The 21140-nt window shown below is 50.2% G+C and overlaps 2 protein-coding genes across 8 annotated transcripts; one reads left to right on the top strand and one right to left on the bottom strand.

Moving 5' to 3' along the window:
• Positions 1-13030: 13030 nt before the first annotated feature.
• Positions 13031-18287, bottom strand: LOC100272751 (uncharacterized). Of its 2 annotated transcripts, none has more exons than XM_008649283.4 (9): positions 16448-18287; positions 16217-16354; positions 15985-16089; positions 15693-15875; positions 14812-14989; positions 14481-14725; positions 13918-14093; positions 13634-13831; positions 13031-13530 (listed from the first exon to the last, which is right to left on the bottom strand). In XM_008649283.4, the coding sequence occupies exons 1-9, from the start codon at positions 17408-17410 to the stop codon at positions 13131-13133; spliced, it is 2586 nt and encodes an 861-aa protein (XP_008647505.1). In that variant the 5' UTR covers positions 17411-18287; the 3' UTR covers positions 13031-13130. The 2 variants fall into 2 exon arrangements, with proteins under 2 accessions (XP_008647505.1, NP_001347039.1); NM_001360110.1 differs by having other exon boundaries at positions 13062-13524; positions 16448-17903.
• LOC541700 (6-phosphogluconate dehydrogenase 2) lies at positions 18133-20834 on the top strand. 6 transcript variants are annotated; one of them, XM_020539175.2, is made up of 2 exons: positions 18133-18480; positions 19144-20797. In XM_020539175.2, exon 2 carries the CDS (start codon positions 19150-19152, stop codon positions 20596-20598), a length of 1449 nt encoding a protein of 482 aa, XP_020394764.1. In that variant the 5' UTR covers positions 18133-18480; positions 19144-19149; the 3' UTR covers positions 20599-20797. The 6 variants fall into 6 exon arrangements, with proteins under 6 accessions (XP_020394764.1, XP_020394765.1, XP_020394767.1 ...); XM_020539176.2 differs by having other exon boundaries at positions 18172-18480; positions 19124-20797; XM_020539178.2 differs by having other exon boundaries at positions 18172-19068.
• Positions 20835-21140: the final 306 nt, after the last annotated feature.

The following is a 21140-nucleotide window of genomic DNA, read 5'->3' as shown; positions in this document are numbered from 1 at the left end:
CAATTAACTACGTGAATCAATAACATAACGGAATTTTAAATTAAACTTCCTATTTTCCCATAGCATGAACAGTGATTAGCCTACTTAAAATACAGTAATTATGATCACAGAAAGTAAATAAAATAAAATAAAAAAAAATAAAAAAAACAGAAGGGGGGGGGGCGGTTGAACCGGCCCTAGGGCGGTTGAACCGGCCCTAGGCGGGGCGCGGGCGGGGCTGGCCGGGCGGCTGAGCCGCTGCGCCGGCCGGTTGAACCGGCGGCCAGGCGGGCGCGGGGGGGGGGTCGGGCTGGGCGGCCGAGCGGGCGGCCACAGGCCACGGCGGGGCAGGGGACGGCCGAGCAGGGGGGGGGGGGCGGGGCGGCCGAGCGGCCGAGCCGGCCGAGCCGGCCGAGCCGGCCATGGGGGCGCGCGCGGGGGGGCCCGGGGGCGCAGCCAAGGGGCCGAGCGGGCGGGGTGGGGCGGGCGGCCGAACCGGCCATGGGGCCGAGCGGCGAGAGGAAGGGGAGGGAGGATGGGGGAGGGAGGAGAGAGGGAGGAGGGGGGGGGCTTACCGGCGTCGGGGATCGACGGCGAGGGGCGGCCGGCGGCAGGGGGCGGCGCGGCAAGCAGGGGGCGGCGGCGGCTACCTAGGGCAGGGGGCGGGTAGGGGGTAGGGGCGGCGGCTTAGGTGGGGAGGGAGAAAATGAGGGGGGAGAGGGAGAGGGTTAGGGAATAAGGGAAAGAGGGGGGGGGGGGGCGGCTGGGCCTATTGGGCCCAAGGGGGGGGCGCCAGGGGGCGGCTGGGCCGGCCGGGGTCGGCCCACGGCGCGGGAAAGAGAGAAAAAGAGGAGAGAAAAAGAGAGGGAGAAAAAAGAAAGAAAAGATCTTCTCCACATTTTCGAAATCCGATCTTTCTACATGAATGCAATTGCGCTTTCAAAGCAGTCAAAAGAAATGCAAGGTTCGGCATGGTGCATCAAGCAACATAAAGCATTTAGGGTTTTTTATACGTACGGGAATTCCAAACCGAATCCCGCTAGAACTTTGGAAAAGGTCAAGGTTTAGCGAGGGGAAAAAGAAAAGGAAAAGGTAACGCCCGAATTTTGGCGAGTAAAGAAAAGAAAAAAAATTCAACTGCAAAATTCGGGGCGTTACAAACCTATCCCCCTTAAAAGAATCTCGCCCTCGAGATTCAGGGCTGGCTAGCAAAGAGCTCTGGGTACTTGGCCATCAGATCATCTTCACGCTCCCAGGTTGCTTCTTCCTCAGAGTGGTGATTCCATCTGACTTTGCACATTCTGACGGTCTTCCTTCGGGTGACTCTATCTGCAACCTCAAGGATCTGAGCTGGCTTCTCAACATAGGTCAAGTCCTCCTGGACTTCCAGACCTTCCACTGGCAACTGTTCTTCCGGCACACGCAAGCACTTCTTCAACTGAGACACATGAAAGACATCATGCACAGCAGACAAATTCTCTGGCAAACTGAGCTGATAAGCCACTTCTCCTCGTCTTGCAAGAATCTGATACGGACCAATGTAGCGGGGTGCTAGCTTGCCTTTCACTCCGAATCTTCTGACTCCTCTGATCGGTGACACTTTCAGATAAACAAAGTCTCCGACTTCGAAACTCAGCTCTCTTCTTCTTGTGTCTGCATAGCTTCGCTGCCTTGATTGCGCTATCTTCAGATTCTCTCGGACCATCTTGATGTTCTCTTCGGCTTCAAGCAAAATATCTGGCCCAAACACCTGCTTCTCTCCAGGCTGATCCCATTGCAACGGAGTTCTGCAACTCCTTCCATACAGCGCTTGAAACGGTGACATCTTCAAACTGGCCTGATAACTGTTATTATAGGAAAACTCTGCATAAGGCAATCGCTTGTCCCATCCGGACTGATCTTGCAACGCACAGGCTCTCAACATATCTTCAAGAATTTGATTGGTTCTTTCAGTCTGGCCATCTGTCTGCGGGTGATAAGCTGAACTGAAATTCAGATGCGTGCCCAAGGCTTCATGCAACTGCTGCCAGAAATGAGAGGTGAACTGCGTTCCTCTGTCTGACACTATCTTCTTTGGCACACCATGAAGACAAACGATCCGAGACATATACAATTCTGCTAATACTGCACTGTTGTAGTTGGTCTTGACAGGTATGAAGTGGGCTGACTTGGTCAAGCGGTCCACTACTACCCAAATGGAATCGTAGCCGGCTCGAGTGCGAGGCAATCCGACTATGAAATCCATACCAATTTCATCCCATTTCCACTGAGGGATCTGCAACGGTTGCAACAATCCAGCAGGTCTCTGGTGTTCTGCCTTAATTCTTCGGCAACTATCGCACATAGCCACATGCTCTGCGATTTCTCTTTTCATTCCGTACCACCAGAATTTCTTCTTCAGATCCTGATACATCTTCTCACTGCCAGGGTGAATCGAATAAGCGGTCTCATGAGCTTCCTTAAGAATCAACTCCCGAATAGACTGGACATTGGGAACACACAAGCGGTCTTTGAACCATACCACACCTTCTGCATCTTCTCGAAAGTCTTTGCCTCTGCCATCTAGAATCAATCGCCGAATCTCACTGATCTTCTCATCATTTTTCTGCGCTTCTTTGATTTCGCGCTCCAAGGTAGGTTCCAATTCAACTGTGACTCCTCGCGAATTGTTCAGAAATCCGAGACTCAACCTGTCAAACTCTTTGGCCAACTCATAAGGCATCGGGCGAGCGACCATCAGATTGACTTGACTCTTTCTGCTCAAAGCATCTGCCACTACGTTTGCTTTGCCTGGATGGTAATGAATCTCCAACTCATAGTCTTTGATCAATTCTAACCATCTTCGTTGCCTCATGTTCAATTCTGACTGAGTGAATATGTACTTCAGACTCTTGTGGTCTGTGTAAACATCACATTTCTGTCCATACAGATAGTGCCTCCATGACTTCAGTGCGTGAACCACTGCTGCCAACTCTAGATCATGGATTGGGTAGTTCTTCTCATGAACCTTCAGCTGTCGGGACGAGTAAGCCACAACTCTTCCCTCTTGCATCAACACACATCCCAAACCTGTGTAACAAGCATCGCAATACACCGAGAAGGGCTTGTGCACATCAGGCAAGACTAGGACGGGCGCTGTAGTCAACTTCTCTTTCAGCGCTTCAAAGGCCTCTTGGCATTTCTGGGTCCACTTGAACTCAACCTTGTTGCCTAGCAACGCTGTCATTGGCTTCGCAATCTTCGAAAACCCTTCAATGAATCGCCGATAATATCCGGCCATTCCAATGAAGCTCTTGATTCCTCGAGCATCCGTTGGCGCTTTCCAGTTTAGAATGTCTGCCACTTTCTTCGGATCCACAGCCAATCCTTCTTTGTTGATTATGTGACCCAAGAACAGGACTTCACTGATCCAGAACTCACACTTGCTCAACTTTGCATACAACTGGTGCTCTCGCAATCTCTGCAATACCATCCTCAAATGATCTGCATGCTCTTCTTCACTTTGAGAATAAACCAGAATGTCATCAATGAATACCACCACGAACTTATCAAGATAATCCATGAATACACTGTTCATCAAGTTCATGAAGAATGCTGGCGCATTGGTCAAACCAAAAGACATCACTGTGAACTCATATAAACCATACTTGGTAATGAATGCCGTCTTCGGAATGTCCGAAGGTCGGATCCTGAGCTGATGATAACCTGACCTCAGATCGATCTTGGAGAACACACTGGCTCCTCTCAACTGGTCGAACAGATCTTCTATTCTGGGCAAAGGATACTTGTTCTTGATCGTGACCTCATTCAAAGCTCGATAATCGATACACATCCTTTTGGTGCCATCTTTCTTTTCTACGAACAAGACAGGGGCGGCCCAAGGCGAGGTGCTTGGCCGGATGTAACCTTTCTCTGACAGCTCATCAATCTGCTTCTTAAGCTCAACCAACTCTGGTCCAGATATTCTGTAAGCTCTCTTGAAGATAGGGGCGGTTCCAGGAAGAAGCTCTATAGCAAATTCAACTTTCCGCTCTGGTGGCATACCCGGTAAATCCTTTGGAAACACATCTGGGAATTCAGACACAACCTTGATACTCTCAATTGGGTCTGCTTCACTGCTATCGACAGCCATCTGATAACAACTTCCTTTCTTTGGCTCAGGCGGGACTAACTCGGTCACCACTTCCTCTCCTAGTGGGGACACCAACTTGATTGTCCTTTTATCACAACTGATAACTGCCTGATACTTATCTAACCAATTCATCCCTAGGATGACATCTATTCCCTGAGTACCCATTACTATAAGGTTGGCGGGAAACGCTATCCCCCTTATTTCCACACTTACATTTAAACAAATGCTATCAGCTCGAATTCTACCACCGGCTGAGTCAATTTGAATAGGGGTTGACATGGTAGTAATTGGAAGATTATGTGCTTCTACCCATGATGCAGTAATGAAAGAATGTGTTGCTCCAGTATCAAATAACACTTCTGCAATATGGGAGTCGACTAGGAACATACCTACTGTCATGCCGGGGGTCTCCTGAACTGCTTCAGCTTCCAAGTGATTCAATCTTCCATGATTATAGCGCGGCTGAGAGCGATTGCCTGCTCCAGGCTGAGACACATTCTGCTTTTGAAACTGACCTCCTGACTGATTGCTCTGATGGTTCTGGTACTGATGCTGAGGATACTGCCTTTGGAACTGCTGATACTGCTGACGCTGCTGATGCTGCTGAGGTGGACGCTGGTTCTGCCTGAACTGCTGAGGTTGATTGCCTGAGAAACGGGGACGGCTGCTGCTTCCAGGCTGGGGTCCACTGATCTTGCGCTTACGATCTTCCATCTCCTTGCGCTTCCTTTCTGTCATGATTGCTCTGTCAATCAGGTGCTGGAATGTCGGGAAGGTGTGATTCATCAGTTGATACTGCAGGGGGTCGACCAAGCCTCTCAGAAAACGGTATTGTCGCTTGGCGTCGGTGTTGACATCTTCAGGTGCATAGCGAGACAATTGCAGAAACCTGTCTCGATACTCACTGACAGACGATGACCCTTGCTTAAGGGCCAGGAACTCCTCCTTCTTCACTGTCATCAGACCTGCAGGCACATGGTACTGACGAAAGCTACCTCTAAATTCTTCCCAGGTGATGGTGTCGGGGTTGGCATGGGTGGCGAGGTAAGACTCCCACCATGACTGGGCTGCTCCTCTCAACAGACGGGGACCATACAAGACTTTCTCCCGGTCATCGCACTGAGCGGTATGCAACTCCCGCTCCACAGTGCGCAGCCAATCTTCAGCATCCATGGGGTCAGAAGAGTGAGCGAACGTTGGTGGATGACCTCTCATGAATTCAGCACGCTTGTCTCTAGGCATCTGAGGCATCTGAGGCTGGGGTGGTGCTTGCTGCTGTTGCTGCTGCTGCTGCTGCTGCTGAATGGCGGCCAGAGTCTGACCGATGGCTTGAACTGCCTGAGTCTGCATCAGAAACATCTGCTCAATCGACATCGGGGGCGGGGGCGGCAGGTGCTGCTGCTGGGGCACCTCATCCTGCGGAGCGGCTCGCTCCTGCTGAGCACGCCTTCCTCCTCTACGCCTGTTCTCTGACATCTGCAGAACGCAACCACACATCAGAACTGATCTGGCAAAGCTTGCAGCATAAGAAAAGAGTATAGAATTCTCCAACAGCACTGAACAGATGAGCATCTTCACTGATCTCCAACACGGACCACACAGCTTCTCAGATAAAGAGGAAAGGAGAATAATGGGTTTCCCAACTATATAACTAACTTTATTGACATAGTATGTAAACCAAAATGCAGGGGATACCCACACTCTGGTGACAATCATTACAAAGATCCAAACCAAACATAGTTCATCATGACAAACATAAATGCACAGGATATAGCAAACTACCCTGTCTAACTAAAACTAACTAAGACCGAGACTAACGCTAAGACTGAAGCTTCCATGTATATATTTATTTCGTATTAATTACAAGATCCAACTCTAACGATCTATGGTTCTAGGTTTATCTTGGTCTTGCAGGCGGGATTGCCATAAGACTGGTGTCCACGCTGAGGTGAGCGGTACGGGTGCTGAGTCCCAACGGGAGCGGGGGAACCACCGTCCAGAAAACGACGTTCCGCGCGCTCAGCCCGCAGCAGGGCGATCTCAGCACGAGCCCTACTCAGCTCGTCTAATGCATGGTCCAGCTCCGTGTTTAGCACGGCGGCTAGGTTGACTGTGCTGCTCAACCTAGGATTGCCCTCACCGACAGGTGAGACAATCACGCCTCCTGTGCTGCCAGATGAACGGCGGGGGTAATACTTCAGGTCAAGACCGTCAGCTGCCCCACCGAAAACCGAGCAGTAGTGCGAAAGCGCACGCCGTGCAGCATCTTGCATGGCTGCCTCAGCTGAGTCCCGCTCAGAGATAGAATAGTGCTCTGAACAAGCCTCTGCACCCTGGAGACTGTCCTCCGGGCAGCGCACCAAGCAAGTTGCCTCCCAGCGGTCCGGGTAGACCCCGCGACTATGCTGGTAGACCACACAGCAATACTCGACGGACCAAGTATGCCGGTCAAATGCCCGACGTAGCAGGGTGTCGAGCGCATCATGGAAGTGGCACCCGCGAGCAGCGTCGCGAGTGATGGGTCGAGCAACCCATCCTTCCGGCTCAGGGTTAGCAGAGAAGTCGGTGTCGTGGCTCGAGCTGTCGTCGCCTCCTCCGTCGTCTGGGTCTCCTCCAGCAGCTACTCCAGAGGCTGGGGCGCCCAGCGGTGGTGCAGGGGGCGGCTCCAGAGAAAGCACAGGGGAGCAGCTCCTCACAGACTCTATCTCCTGGTGGAGCGAGAGGGAAGAGCTCTGCTGCTCCTGTCGTCGACGCTCCTGCTCCTCACGCAGGCGGTGGTGTAGTCTCTCCAAGTGGCTGGACTGTCCGGCCACGGGACGGCGAAGCGGACGCTCAGCAAGGCGGGAAGGTAAGAAGGGGATGACTGACTTTCGTGCAGTGTGTCTAAGTCGAGCCATCTACAAAAGACATCGCAAGCAACAGGGTGAGAACAGAATTAATATGACCAGCAAGTAATGAATCATAAGTAGATGAAGGATTAGAATAAAACATGATTTTCAGCAAGGTATAATATATAGTAGAACATAAGTTTGGTCAGTAGGACCAACTTTTGAAGGGATATCAAAGTCAAGGAAGAGACAGAGGTCTATAATCCTTAGAACGACCATTCTACTCTAGGTTAGCGGTCCTACAGTCAGCACGGCTTTGATACCACTTATGTCACACCCGGTTTTAGAAGGCAAACCGAATGCGAACCATGTACGTGCCAGGATCAGTTATTCACGTACACAGCAGTTACATAATATGGACATCATCACACAGTGCTCAAAATAGTATTAATAAGGGAAATAGTCGATTACATCATACGTCTGAGACGCCCATATAGTTCTTACAATAAATCAAAGTGCGGAAAAGAAACGTAGATAACACGGCCTTCACAGGCAGCCGACTGGGGGTTGCCGCTAACCCACACCTAGAACTCGTCGTAATCTTGGAACTCCTGGAAGTCTTCTTCCACAGCTTCATCTTCGCCTGAGCAGTGGTTGCAATGCTGACAACCTGGGGGGGGTTTGGTGTGTAGAGCAAGGGTGAGTACACATCAACATACTCAGCAAGTATCCTGTTTGGCTGTAGTGGACTAGCTTTATGTGGGGATAAGTCAAGCAGTTGCTTTTAGTTGGTCAGATTATTATTTACTAGTAGAAAGCCAAGTTTTAGCATTAACCCAAGTTATTAACCCGATGTACCCTTTCCAAACGGAAAGAATACCACTTACCAGCACCATAATCATAACCAGAACCATCAATCTCATTGCCACCTGTACCACAATGTCTCTGATCAAGTACCACTAATCATTGGAGCTCCCTTGGCCGCTCATAACCGCGAGCACGGCTGATATATCAGTTTCATAACACTCTGCAGAGGTTGTGCACTTTACCCACAAGCCGTGATTCCCTCTCTGGCCCGGGCTTGCAAGACCCTTATTCACTCCCGAGGTGAATGGCCAAGGATTCACTACGAAGCCTTTACAAAGATTCCCCGGGGCTGTAGCCACCCGTTAGGTTTCCTAAATGCACCGCACTCCTCCCCAAGGGACAAATCAACCTTGGCAGAGCGAGCCGCATACACCGAGCCCCATTGACGGCACGACGGCTAAGTGAACTACACCCCGGATCCTCTAATTATTCAGCTAAGGGCACCCCATTCCACCCTCATGGTTGCACTGTTTTCCCGGGCGGTCATCCATAGAACAGGTCCTTACGGAGAGGCACTCGAGAAACCGCTCGAGCCCCCTTGAATACCACAAGTACAACATCATAATAAGAGAAGGGAAAACAGCGTATCATAGATAATCACATCATGTTCATTGATTAGGGTTGAGCGATAGCATCAGACTAAGTAGTAATAATCCGACCCAAATAGGTAAACAAGGACATGGATAACAAAAGCTAGTCAATCCTTAGGTATAAAGGTGTAATGCGGGAGGTGAATTAAAGAATGAATAGGACATAGATAGGTCAAAGGACACTTGCCTCCACCAAACGACTGCTGCTCAGGGGCTTCTCCTGCGGGTTCCTCGGGCTCTTCGACCGGATCGTTCTCTATGCGAGCGCAAACATACATACATCCATCCACATATTTAATACAAAAGAACAGTACACCATACAAGATAAGAAATAAAGCGAATATGCATCAAGTATGATATTCGATAACGCATTTGTTATGGTTAGAAAGAAACGGGAAAGGTCTCGCAGGGGGTTAAATCTTATGCACTAATGACACAATTGGTTTTTAACAAAATAATTCTGTTATATATATTTATATATACTGATGGAAACCTAATCACTTTTAGTTGATCAACATTGCACAGGGTAAACAATTAACTACGTGAATCAATAACATAACGGAATTTTAAATTAAACTTCCTATTTTCCCATAGCATGAACAGTGATTAGCCTACTTAAAATACAGTAATTATGATCACAGAAAGTAAATAAAATAAAAAAAAAAAAATAAAAAAAACAGAAGGGGGGGGGGGCGGTTGAACCGGCCCTAGGGCGGTTGAACCGGCCCTAGGCGGGGCGCGGGCGGGGCTGGCCGGGCGGCTGAGCCGCTGCGCCGGCCGGTTGAACCGGCGGCCAGGCGGGCGCGGGGGGGGGGGGGGGTCGGGCTGGGCGGCCGAGCGGGCGGCCACAGGCCACGGCGGGGCAGGGGACGGCCGAGCGGCCGAGCAGGGGGGGGGGGGCGGGGCGGCCGAGCGGCCGAGCCGGCCATGGGGGCGCGCGCGGGGGGGGGCCCGGGGGCGCAGCCAAGGGGCCGAGCGGGCGGGGTGGGGCGGGCGGCCGAACCGGCCATGGGGCCGAGCGGCGAGAGGAAGGGGAGGGAGGATGGGGGAGGGAGGAGAGAGGGAGGAGGGGGGGGGCTTACCGGCGTCGGGGATCGACGGCGAGGGGCGGCCGGTGGCAGGGGGCGGCGCGGCAAGCAGGGGGCGGCGGCGGCTACCTAGGGCAGGGGGCGGGTAGGGGGTAGGGGCGGCGGCTTAGGTGGGGAGGGAGAAAATGAGGGGGGAGAGGGAGAGGGTTAGGGAATAAGGGAAAGAGGGGGGGGGCGGCTGGGCCTATTGGGCCCAAGGGGGGGGCGCCAGGGGGCGGCTGGGCCGGCCGGGGTCGGCCCACGGCGCGGGAAAGAGAGAAAAAGAGGAGAGAAAAAGAGAGGGAGAAAAAAGAAAGAAAAGATCTTCTCCACATTTTCGAAATCCGATCTTTCTACATGAATGCAATTGCGCTTTCAAAGCAGTCAAAAGAAATGCAAGGTTCGGCATGGTGCATCAAGCAACATAAAGCATTTAGGGTTTTTTATACGTACGGGAATTCCAAACCGAATCCCGCTAGAACTTTGGAAAAGGTCAAGGTTTAGCGAGGGGAAAAAGAAAAGGAAAAGGTAACGCCCGAATTTTGGCGAGTAAAGAAAAGAAAAAAAATTCAACTGCAAAATTCGGGGCGTTACACCTAGTTTTGCCTTCAAGTCTAGAGTGACTTCTAGGAAAGATATACTTGACATATACTTTGAAGAAAAAGAAAAATTGTATGCCCAATTGAAAAATGTAACATGTCGCTTTAGTGCAACAATGGATATTTGGACATCATGCCAGAACAAATCATACATGTGTGTGACATTGCACTGGATAGATGATTCTTAGCATATTAAGAAGAGAATTGTGGGGTTTTTTCATGTAGAAGGAAGGCATACTGGTATTAAGTTGGCACAGTGCTTTACTGAAGTGATGGTAAAATGGTTTCTGAGAAGAAATTGTTTTCATTGACCTTGGACAATGCATCAAATAATTTAGTGGCAGTCAAAGACATTATTCAAGATCTTAGAGTGAATGCTTCTTCTTGTTTAATTTGTGATGGAATATTCTTTCATATTAGATGTGCATGCCACATACTCAACTTGGTTGCTAGAGATGGGCTTGCTGTTATTTCAAAAGCACTGGAAAAGATAAAAGATTTGGTACTAACTGTGAAGGGCTCTCCCTTGCAATGGGAAGAACTTATGAAGCGTGCTACTGAGTGTGGATTGGATACATCAAGGGAATTCAACTAGATGTTTCCACAAGGTGGAATTCAACTTACATGATGCTAAGGGATGCATTGCACTATAAGGATGCTTTTAGTAGGCTCAAGAGATCAAATCGCCGTAAGTATGAAAACATATCTCCTTCTGAAAGTGAATGGAACATGGCTATAGCAGTTTTTGAATGTCTAAGAAAATTTTATGATCTCACTGAATTGCTTTCTGGTACATCATATCCCACTGCAAATCTATTCTATAAAGGATTTTGTGAGGTTAGGGACTTACTTGATAACTGGTGTATCAGTATAGATTTGACTATTAGGCACATGGCTACTGGTATGAGAGAAAAATTTGAGAAATATTGGAGTTCTTCTAGTATGAGTCTTTTTGTAGCATGCTTCTTTGATCCTAGGTATAAGAGAAGGGTCATAGAGTTCTACATGAAAAAGTTTTATGGTGACTATTATCAAGTGACCCTTGAAGAATTTATGAGTGTTTTAAGGAAGTTGTATAGCTTTTATGCTTCTGAAACTCCACGTCCGGCAAAGACTACTGAACATATCATCCCAACAAATTCATCACAACAGAGGAATGTAAATTTGGAACTTGAGAGTTACTTGTATGATGACTTGCCTGATAGAGATGAGTCTAATGAATTGGATAAATATATGGCTGAGCCACTTACCAAACAAAATATGTTTTATTGGAAGAACCAAACAGATAAGTATCCAACTCTTTTCCCAAATAGCTCGTGACTCAATGTCTGTTCAAGTGTCAACAGTAGCATCTGAGTCGGCATTTAGTGCTGATGGCCGAGTCATTGATCCATATCGTAATAGACTTGACCCTGAGGTGGTGGAAGTTCTAATATGCACCAAGGATTGGATCAATGCAGTAAGAAAAGGTATATGTTTGTCCAATTATTCTTATGTATTTATTGTATGTCTGTCTTTAACTGTGTATATTGAATTACATATGTATATATTCTTAACTTCCAGATTCTAAAAGTGTTCTTTCAATTGTGGCTGAACTAAAACCCCAGAGACATATCCTTTTATCCCCTAATGCTAGCCACTTGATGGATGATGAGGTAATTTGCTGCTACCTTGCTGCTTGCTACCTTACTGGAACTTGGAAGCCTGGAACTTGTTGATTGCTGCTACCTTGCTGCTTGCTACCTTGCTGCCATGTGCCCATGTTCCTATTGTCTTTACTGCTACCTATCATTTGCAAATACTTATACAGATCTATTTTAAAATGTAGGAACATGGCCGGGATAGTGATTCCCAATTCATGAATGAAGATGGCGAGCTGTGAAGAAATCTTGCAAATGTGTGTTTGATGTCATGGACTCATGAAGACATTGAATAACTTATATTGTGTCCATATGTGTGTGTCAATGTGTGAGTGAGACTATTACTCTGTTAACTGTTATTGTGTCTGGACTGAATTTATGTGGACTGAATTTATGTGGGCTGAGTGAGTGTAAGTTTACTTGTTGGATTTGGATTTGTGCTATGTGCTCATGTACTATTGTGGACTTATTTTCCTATTGTTCAAGGGCTATGTGGTCAACTTGTCATGTAATCATGTGGTGATGTAGACTTTTTCCGGTTAATTTTTCCGTTGAGACAATTTCCGTTCGTTTCCGGTTAATTTTCGGTCGTTTTGGTTCGTTTCTGTAAACCCGTATAACCCGGACCCGTTTCTGCCCGTGGTTGTTCCGCTCCCGCTCCCATTTCCGACGAAGAATTGCGGGAGCGGAAACAGGAGAAGAGTTTTTCCGTCTATTTTCATCGTTGTCCCTTCAAGGCTTCAGTCATGCTGGATGACGTTTATACAGTACTGGATAAAGTTCTTGCTTTTTATTTCCTCTTTTGATTCTCACCTCATAAAGTTTAGTTTTAGTCCCTAAACTACCAAAAGGTGACTAAAATAGTTTTTTTAAATATAATTTTTAAGGACTAAAATTTAGTCATTCGAGTGGCTTGTTGCGGCTTTAATGCGACCGTGGCTTTAATTCGGCTGCGGCTTCTACAATATTATCTCTATAAATTGTAGCTGCAGCGGCTACATAGCAGCTATATAAAAGGGTGATTAAAGAAACCAAACATGCATGGTTTTAGCCGACAGCAATAGTTTGCTGGATGGGTCAATGTTCTTCGGCTGTGTTTCAAGCTGAGAGAGTGGTGGTGAGTCGCGGGGGTGGGTTATTGTAAAAATACTTGACCAGAGAAGAGGGGAGCGTATGGGATAATATGAAAAAAAAACAAGAACCGTTGGATCCAAAAGGATGGCTCGGATTTGATGTGCACAACACCGTAAGCCCATGCTCACCGGATATGCTCCGAATCAGAAGAGAAGGGAACATCGGCAGCATGGACACCAAAAGGACAGTACGAGTTTTCTGCTCATCACTCAGATCACTATATTTGATAGCATTTGATTTGTTCGGGAAACAAGCAAGCATACGATCATTATACACAAAACAACGCTGCGACAGTCACTGTGCAGCGGCGATGAGGCGGGACGAGCTGAGCTCCGTGGTGCTGTAGAAGGACTCGTCGGGGCAGTACCCGGCGACGCCACGCTCGTCCTCCCACCGGAGGACCTCCCGGACGTAGCGGAAGGCCTCGTCAACGGTGGGCCGGTCGCGGGCGCGCGTCTGCCACACGAACAGCTTCCGCCCCGTGCTCGCCGCGTACAGGTCCTTGAACTTGATGGCCACGTAGTAGAACGCCTGCTGCGCCAGCGACTGGCTGTTGTGGTGCGTCCGCAGCGGGCAGAAGTCGCCGAACCACTCGCACGACGACAGCGGGGACCGCCCGATCTTCTCCTCGAACGCGTCGTACTTGTTCAGCAAAAGCAGGAACGGCGTGTCACGGAAGCACGGCTGCCTGTAACTTGAAAAATATATGATTCAGTAACTTTAAGTCCATTGGAATTGTGTTTCTGCAATATATACACATATGAATGACATGGACAGTAATGGAGAGGCTCCTGCACCTGATTGTAGCCTCAAACAGGTCCCTGCTTTGGATCATCTTATTCACGAGTGTCCTGCTACTGCCGCTCGCTGGGGCTCCGAGCTGGTCGTAGTCGCTGAGCGCTACAGAGAAGATCACCATGCTAACATCCTCAAACATCTCCACCCACTTGCAGCCCTCGTTCATGCCCTTGGCGCTCACTCTAATCAGCTGGTACCTGAGAGAGGATAGAAGCATATGAGGCAAGACAACTAGGAGAGGAAGAATTCGACAGGTGAGCAGAGCGGGGAAGATAGACTGTACTTGTTTACTGGTTGTTGAGGGTACGCATCGTGGTTGTCGCCAAAGGATTCTGACATAGGGCTCCGGTCATCCAAGGTGAAGTCAATGAAGGCCAATCCGTTCCCTTGTGTTACTCCCTCAGCGTATATCACGTCTTTCTCTGACGGTTCGTATTCGTTACTTGATACTTCAACAGCCTGCATGGATTTGTCATACAATGGACAGGTCAATTTAGGTAATCAGAGAGGGAAAAGAAAATAAGTAGCAGCACATCTAGTCAGTATGGAGCCGAAGATCATTGTTTGCAGATGAGAGAAGGCCAGAAAAATCTGGAAACTTAAAGTTCCTTAAATGATTAAAAACCTGCGGACCATCAATTCCATTTCCCCAAAAATCTAACGAAATTACTAATGGGTAGAAGGATGCACGAGTAGAGTAAGTCATAATATGGAGTGCTGATCTAGCAGAATCAGTGAAAATGCAAGTCGTCAACAGGATCAATCAAGGGTAACTCTGTACTTAATCGCAGCTTATCAGCAATGGAATGGACCATATTAGTTCAAGTCAACTGCTTTGGCTTATACCCTGCTCAAGAAGTACTCAGCAGCATCAGGGAGAAAATGCAATTCATCCTTTCTTTTGTATGTTGCTTGAATGGCAGGATCTTTCCACAACTCATCAACAACTGGAGCATATTCACGGGTAGCTGCAGGGAAGAATGTATCTAGGTCTCCTGTCGCTATGATGTCCAGGAGCCAATCGGAAAACTTCTTCAGTTTTGCATTTATCGAGTAGATGCAAGAATTGGAACTTGAAGATTTACTTTCATCTGCATCAAAAAGACCAACTTAATAATATACAGCATAAGCTCCTGAAAAACAAAAGAAGCAGAACAAGTATCAGCTGTCCTGATACCTTGCTGAGGATCATCGCCCACTGAGCTTGGGTGATTTGGTACAGCCAAAGCCTCTTCCTCAAAGCGCTCCCGGCCCTCAAGCAGAATCCCCAGGTACTTAAACATGTTGCTTTGGATCATTAGTTTGATATTCTCAAGTTCCTCATCAGTAAATCTATTGCCGTATAACAACTTAGCCTGTTATGTAAACCAAATGTCATGCAAATGTATGCAAGATAAATGATAACTTAGCCTGTCATGTAAACCAAATAAGGGTAACAGGATATGAACTCAAATGGTGCCATTTCTCATTAAAATTACTAAACTAGACAACAACAACAAAGCCTTTTAGTCCCAAGCAATTATATCTTACAGAAGATCTCAGCGTTTAACCACACAAATTGACACTCTGAAACAATAATAGTATTCCCACACTACCAAAACAAGGGACTCCTTTTTTGACAGGTAAAACCGGCTTTTATAGAAAGCATATAGAAGTTTACTGGGAGAGCCATTTTTTTTGTTTTGTTGCTGAAACTTTAGTAATAAACTTTAAGCCAAGATTCAAAGTGCTAACTTTACCAAACATAAATGTATATAAGATCTAGTTGTGTAAGGTTTTTATGAAGTACTGCAGAAACAGGCACTCCAAAATAGTCAGATGGTTGGTTTCTACTTCACCAGAATTTGGGATTACTTGAACAGAAACTTTATCAATAAACTTTCAGCTGAGTTTCATAGAAGAACTGATGACAAATTTGGAGTGCGTCCAAGGTTCTAAATAGCTAGCTGTAGACGAGTAATGCATGCTGCTGCAATAACCCATAGGTGATGTCACATGGCACCTTGCAGAAACATATAGGGAAACTGAAGGCGTTATGGATGTAAATTTTGGTGATACCTGCTTAAATATGGTGCTTGTTCCAGCTCCAGGAGATCCAAGAATAAGAAGCTTTTGTATTCTTTTATGATCTAAGTAGTCAGGTACAGTTTTTGATGAATAAGGGGCTTCATCTTTTGTCGCATCAAAGTTTGTAGGAGGCACCGGTAGTGAAACCAAGGCGCACGCAAAACGTGTCAAAGGCTGTTAAAAGAAGAGCACAACAAGTCATGCTAAAAGCAACGAAACGACAATACATGTTAATTAACAATGTTTAGAAAACCAAAAAGGAATGTTTGACCAAGATACATACTGACTCCCATATTTTCCCTTTGATATTGTTTTGTCCTTCTTCCTCGTAGCCACCATCATGGTAAACCCAGAAGTGAGTATCACGGGGGCATTGGACTTTTGCAATCTGCATGAAAGACAGTAAATATGTGATCGGTTTGGTTAGAGGAGTGAAACAGAACTACAATGTACATTCAGTAGCAACTCTCAATCATCATATTCTTGGAAAACCAATGGTAAGGAACAATTGACACCTTTAGAATTCTCAGTTCAATCTTTGTAATTTCCCGCCCGTTAATGAAAACCTGAGCGGTGCCGTTACTAGCATCAGGCTGAAGCTTTCCGTTAAAGTTGAGGTTAGTGCTAATGATGCTGTCTGGCTTTTCACCTTCCTACGAGTATATGTCAGCAGAAACATAACGTTATCAGCAGCTGGAGAAGCTGAGGTTGCATGAAACCGGTTTTCTCAAACCGACAAGAATTACCTTTCCCCACAATCCTGACTCCTTATCATACCAATATCTTCCAGGCTTGAGGTTCCCAGGAGGTCGTTGGCAGCTAAGCAAATCGGTCATCTCCTCGTCGTCAAGAGGGAAACCATTGACCAGGAGCTGCTCAGGCCGGAGCTGGTTCGCCTGGCACTCCTTCTCGACCTTGAGGATCTGCCTGACCTCCAGGGGGCCGAGCAGGCGAGACAGTATCCTAGAGCCCTTCCCGAGCCTGGAGCGCTTGGCCTCGTCGATGGGCTGGCCAATGCAGGTGACACACTTGCGGCCCTCGGGCATGGAGCCCATGGCGCGGAGCAGGCAGTGGCCGCAGTAGCGCGCGTCGCAGACGATGCACGACTCCTTGCTCTCCCACTTGCTCTTCCCGCAGCGGCGGCAGCAGGTCCGCCCTTTCCTCTCGGCCGGCCTCGTCACCGCGACGTGCTGCTCGGCGGACGCCGCGTCGTGTCCGCCGTCCATCTCGCTGCTCTCGTACCTGCCGCCGCTGTCCTCCTCCGGCACCCCGAACGTGACCACCTGAGGTCGCCTCCCCTCCGGCACTGCAGGCCTCGAGGCCTTCGTGGAGCGGGAGCCGGAGCTGCCGGCGTCGTCCTCCTCGTCATCGGAGGAATCCGACGGCGTCATCCTCGCGGCACGGCGATCAGCAGCACCAGCCCGGGACGCTGCCGGCGGGTTGGCACGGGCACGGGCCGCAGCAGGGCCGACGACGGGCGCGACGGGCACGACGCCGCTGCCGAGCCCCAGGGGCCCCGAGGCCGGCTCGGCGGTGGGTATGGCGGGGACGCAGACGGGCTGGATCCGCGGGAGCTCGTACGACACGTCCGGCCCGTTGTACGTCAGCGCGAAGGAGTAGTCCATGTCGGGCAGCGGCTCCGGGATGGTGGTCCCCGGCGGGAACATCCGGCGCACCATGTCCTCCCAGTCGCCCCGGCCCGCCGCCATGCCTGCCCGGTGTAGCAGCAATCCGTCGAGCACCTTGCGCGCGGGCGACTAGTCCGTCCCGGTGCAGATAGATATTTTCCACCCGCGGCAGCAGGCGTAGAGACGGCGGGGAATTCAATTCCCGACCCACCCCTGGGTGGAGTGGAGTGAACGGAGTGGCCTCGACGACGACCGGTCCAACGAGAGGCAGGCTGGGTCAGAGAGAAGAAATGCAACCCCTCCACTGGCACTAGCGGCGGTCGTGGCCAGCCAACCAGCAACCGCAACCGGCGGTGCTGGTGCAGGCCCGGGCGGGGCCCCCCAACGACTCCCGCTCGGCGGCTCGGGTCAGTCAGTCAGCAACGAACAACACATCTTTGCACTGGGCAGCGTGGGAACTGCCGTTCTCCGCCCCGCCCGCATTATCTTATCAAACCGACGCTGGACTTGCAGGAAAGGAAAGGCGCTACAACTTTCCTCTGGGCAGTTTGTTTGACCGGGGAATGGAATGGGGATGGATGGACGTGGACGGACGGACGCAGAGTGGGAAAACGGATGAAGAAGGACGAGGACACGCAGGAGGAGGAAGACCACGACTGCACTGGCCGCTGGCGGTGGAGGTGGGACCGGTCGAGCAACGGCAGGCCGCGCGTGAATGATGAGTTGCTTGCGTCAGAGCACCACCAACCATCGTACCCTGCCACCACGGCCCACCGGGCCCCTGGCGTGAGTGGGAACCGGGTGGGTGTTGGGCCCGCCGCGTCAGAAGCACCAACCGAGCCATGGTTCACGGGCTGCGGGCTGCGGGCTGCGGGCTGCGGCGGCCGACGGGACCGGTGTGAGCAGGCGACCACGAAGGGGCCCACCCGTCGGTGGCTGCCTGCCCCCGCTCGTCAACAACTACCCCGAAAGCCGCCAAGCGGCTGCTGCGCAAGGTGCGAAAGGCACCTTCCCTGCCCGATTGGCGATTTAAGTGGTGGGGGAGGGAAGGCCGATGGTCAGTGAAAGAGAGGTAGGTGGCCGGACGGTGGTGGCATCGCCAATTCAACTCCGCATCTGAATCGGCACTCGGCAGCGCGCCAGCTCCATAGGTGAGGCTTCGGATCCCGATCTCCGCACCCTGTCCGATTCCAGCTCCGTCCTCCCCGGATTTCAGTTCCACCGCGTTGAGGTTTTCTTTTTTTGTCTCCTTTGGGTCCTCTTGTTCCCGAAGCATGGGGACTGGGGGTTGAATTCGTGTAGAGATCCAGATGATTGCGCTGCTAGCTCCGATCGCCGATTTTACTCTGCTGCCTGCCGGTCCAGATCCATGGAAGCAAGTCGATGAACTTAGAGGGCTTCCGCTCTGGATTTTCTTTGAAAATAAGTTAGAGTCCTGTCAAACACCTCTTTTCTCTGCCAAACGATCTACAAAATGGCTTTAGCTTAGAAAACTGTTTAGTTAGAAAACTGTTTAGCTTAGAAAACTGTTTACTCGGCCAGGGGACAGAGAGACGCATTACCTTGCCTTCTTGCTCTTTTCGCCTCTAGCGGTGCTGTGTATTCAGTTACTTCGTCTCAAAGAAATTCAGTTGGTTTCATCCTATACACCTATATGTAGCCGGCCCTGTGACTCGCAGGGCAGCGTATGATCTTTGATCCTCGGCTTATGTATTCACCTCATCGGCCGCTTAACCTTGGTACATGAAAATAGATTTTGTTTCCAGGGTCCTGCTCGGCTTATGTATGAAATAGATTTTTTTTTCTCAGTGTAGGAGGAGATGGCGCTCACAAGAATCGGTCTTGCTGGCCTTGCGGTCATGGGGCAGAACCTTGCCCTCAACATTGCAGAGAAAGGGTTCCCCATCTCTGTGTACAACAGGACAACCTCCAAGGTGGACGAGACCGTGCAGCGTGCCAAGGCAGAAGGAAACCTTCCCGTCTACGGCTTCCATGACCCCGCGTCCTTTGTGAAGTCCATTCAGAAGCCACGGGTGGTGATCATGCTCGTCAAGGCCGGCGCGCCAGTTGACCAGACCATCGCGACGCTCGCAGCTCACTTGGAGCAGGGCGACTGCATCATCGATGGGGGGAACGAGTGGTACGAGAACACGGAGAGGAGGGAGAAGGCCATGGAGGAGCGCGGCCTCCTGTATCTTGGCATGGGTGTCTCTGGAGGAGAGGAGGGTGCCCGCAACGGCCCGTCCTTGATGCCCGGAGGCTCGTTCGAGGCTTACAAGTACGTCGAAGACATTGTCCTCAAGGTGGCTGCTCAGGTCCCTGACAGTGGCCCGTGTGTCACGTACATTGGCAAAGGTGGATCGGGCAACTTTGTCAAGATGGTTCACAACGGAATCGAGTATGGCGATATGCAGCTGATTTCCGAGGCATACGACGTTCTCAAGTCGGTCGGTAAGCTCACCAACAGTGAGCTGCACCAGGTGTTCTCCGAGTGGAACAAGGGCGAGCTCCTGAGCTTCTTGATCGAGATCACGGCCGACATCTTTGGCATCAAGGACGAGCATGGCGATGGCTACCTGGTGGACAAGGTCCTTGACAAGACCGGGATGAAAGGGACAGGGAAGTGGACGGTGCAGCAGGCCGCCGAGCTGTCGGTGGCCGCTCCTACGATCGAGGCGTCCTTGGACTCGAGGTTCCTGAGCGGGCTGAAGGACGAGCGGGTGGAGGCCTCCAAGATCTTCCAGGGTGACTACTACTCCACCGGCTCGCCGGTGGACAAGGCGCAGCTGGTGGAGGACGTGAGGCAGGCCCTGTACGCGTCCAAGATCTGCAGCTACGCGCAGGGCATGAACATCATCAAGGCCAAGAGCGCGGAGAAAGGCTGGGGGCTCAACCTCGGCGAGCTGGCCAGGATCTGGAAGGGCGGGTGCATCATCCGCGCCATCTTCCTGGACCGCATCAAGAAGGCCTACGACAGGAACCCGGGCCTCGCCAGCCTGCTCGTAGACCCCGAGTTCGCGCAGGAGATCATGGACAGGCAGGCGGCGTGGCGCAGGGTGGTGTGCCTCGCCATCAACAACGGCGTCAGCACCCCGGGAATGTCCGCTAGCCTGGCCTACTTCGACTCCTACCGCAGGGACAGGCTGCCTGCCAACCTGGTGCAGGCCCAGAGGGACTACTTCGGGGCTCACACCTACGAGAGGGTCGACATGCCTGGCTCTTTCCACACCGAGTGGTTCAAGATTGCGCGCAACATCTCCAACAACTGATGAGCTGCTCAACGGATGGCATGCCCGGTGTTGACTACTCCAGTCGGTAATGAGATTTCCTGCAGGAACTTGTCTATTGATCTTTGTAAGTTAATTATTTATATGAATAAAATAAGAGCAGACATGCTTGTGTTTGGGCACCCTCTGTTTTCTCCTCCCTGTTAATCAATGCACCATGCTCCAAAGGTGATGTACATAATTCAGACAAGTCTCGATGATGTACATGTTACAGAACTAGCGAAAGAGTTCAGCTTGGTCGCCGCAGAAAACCTCCATTGCCTCGATGTGCGTCCACATTGGAGAGGTCTTCACGAAAGGAGGAGGATGAGTTGAGAAGCCATCAGGTGTTGTGATTGAAACAAACTTGGACATTGGTCTACCCTCACAAGCTTTTGGGTGCAGCCAGCAGTGCAATCTTTGAGCTAGTCTCCATAACTTTGCTTGCATGGATGAAGCACGGTGATCATCTCCTGTGTTAGGGGTCCATGTTCCTCTTCTGGTGCAGCCAGCAGTGTTATCTTTGAGCTAGTCTCCATAGCTTT

Source organism: Zea mays, chromosome 6, assembly GCF_902167145.1.
Source record: "Zea mays cultivar B73 chromosome 6, Zm-B73-REFERENCE-NAM-5.0, whole genome shotgun sequence".
In the NCBI taxonomy this organism is placed as follows: domain Eukaryota; kingdom Viridiplantae; phylum Streptophyta; class Magnoliopsida; order Poales; family Poaceae; genus Zea; species Zea mays.
The sequence above is the reverse complement of the archived record's forward strand: the minus strand, read 5'-3'. Positions and strand labels throughout refer to the sequence as shown.

Coding starts and splice junctions, on each gene's coding strand:
- LOC541700 (NM_001279373.2), top strand. CDS start 19,150: ATGGCGCTCACAAGAATCGGTCTTGCTGGCCTTGCGGTCATGGGGCAG.
- LOC100272751 (XM_008649283.4), bottom strand. CDS start 17,410: ATGGCGGCGGGCCGGGGCGACTGGGAGGACATGGTGCGCCGGATGTTC. Junction 16,355..16,447: donor AGTCAGGATTGTGGGGAAAG/GTAATTCTTGTC, acceptor ATATACTCGTAG/GAAGGTGAAAAGCCAGACAG. Junction 14,990..15,692: donor CAAGCACCATATTTAAGCAG/GTATCACCAAAA, acceptor TTTACATAACAG/GCTAAGTTGTTATACGGCAA.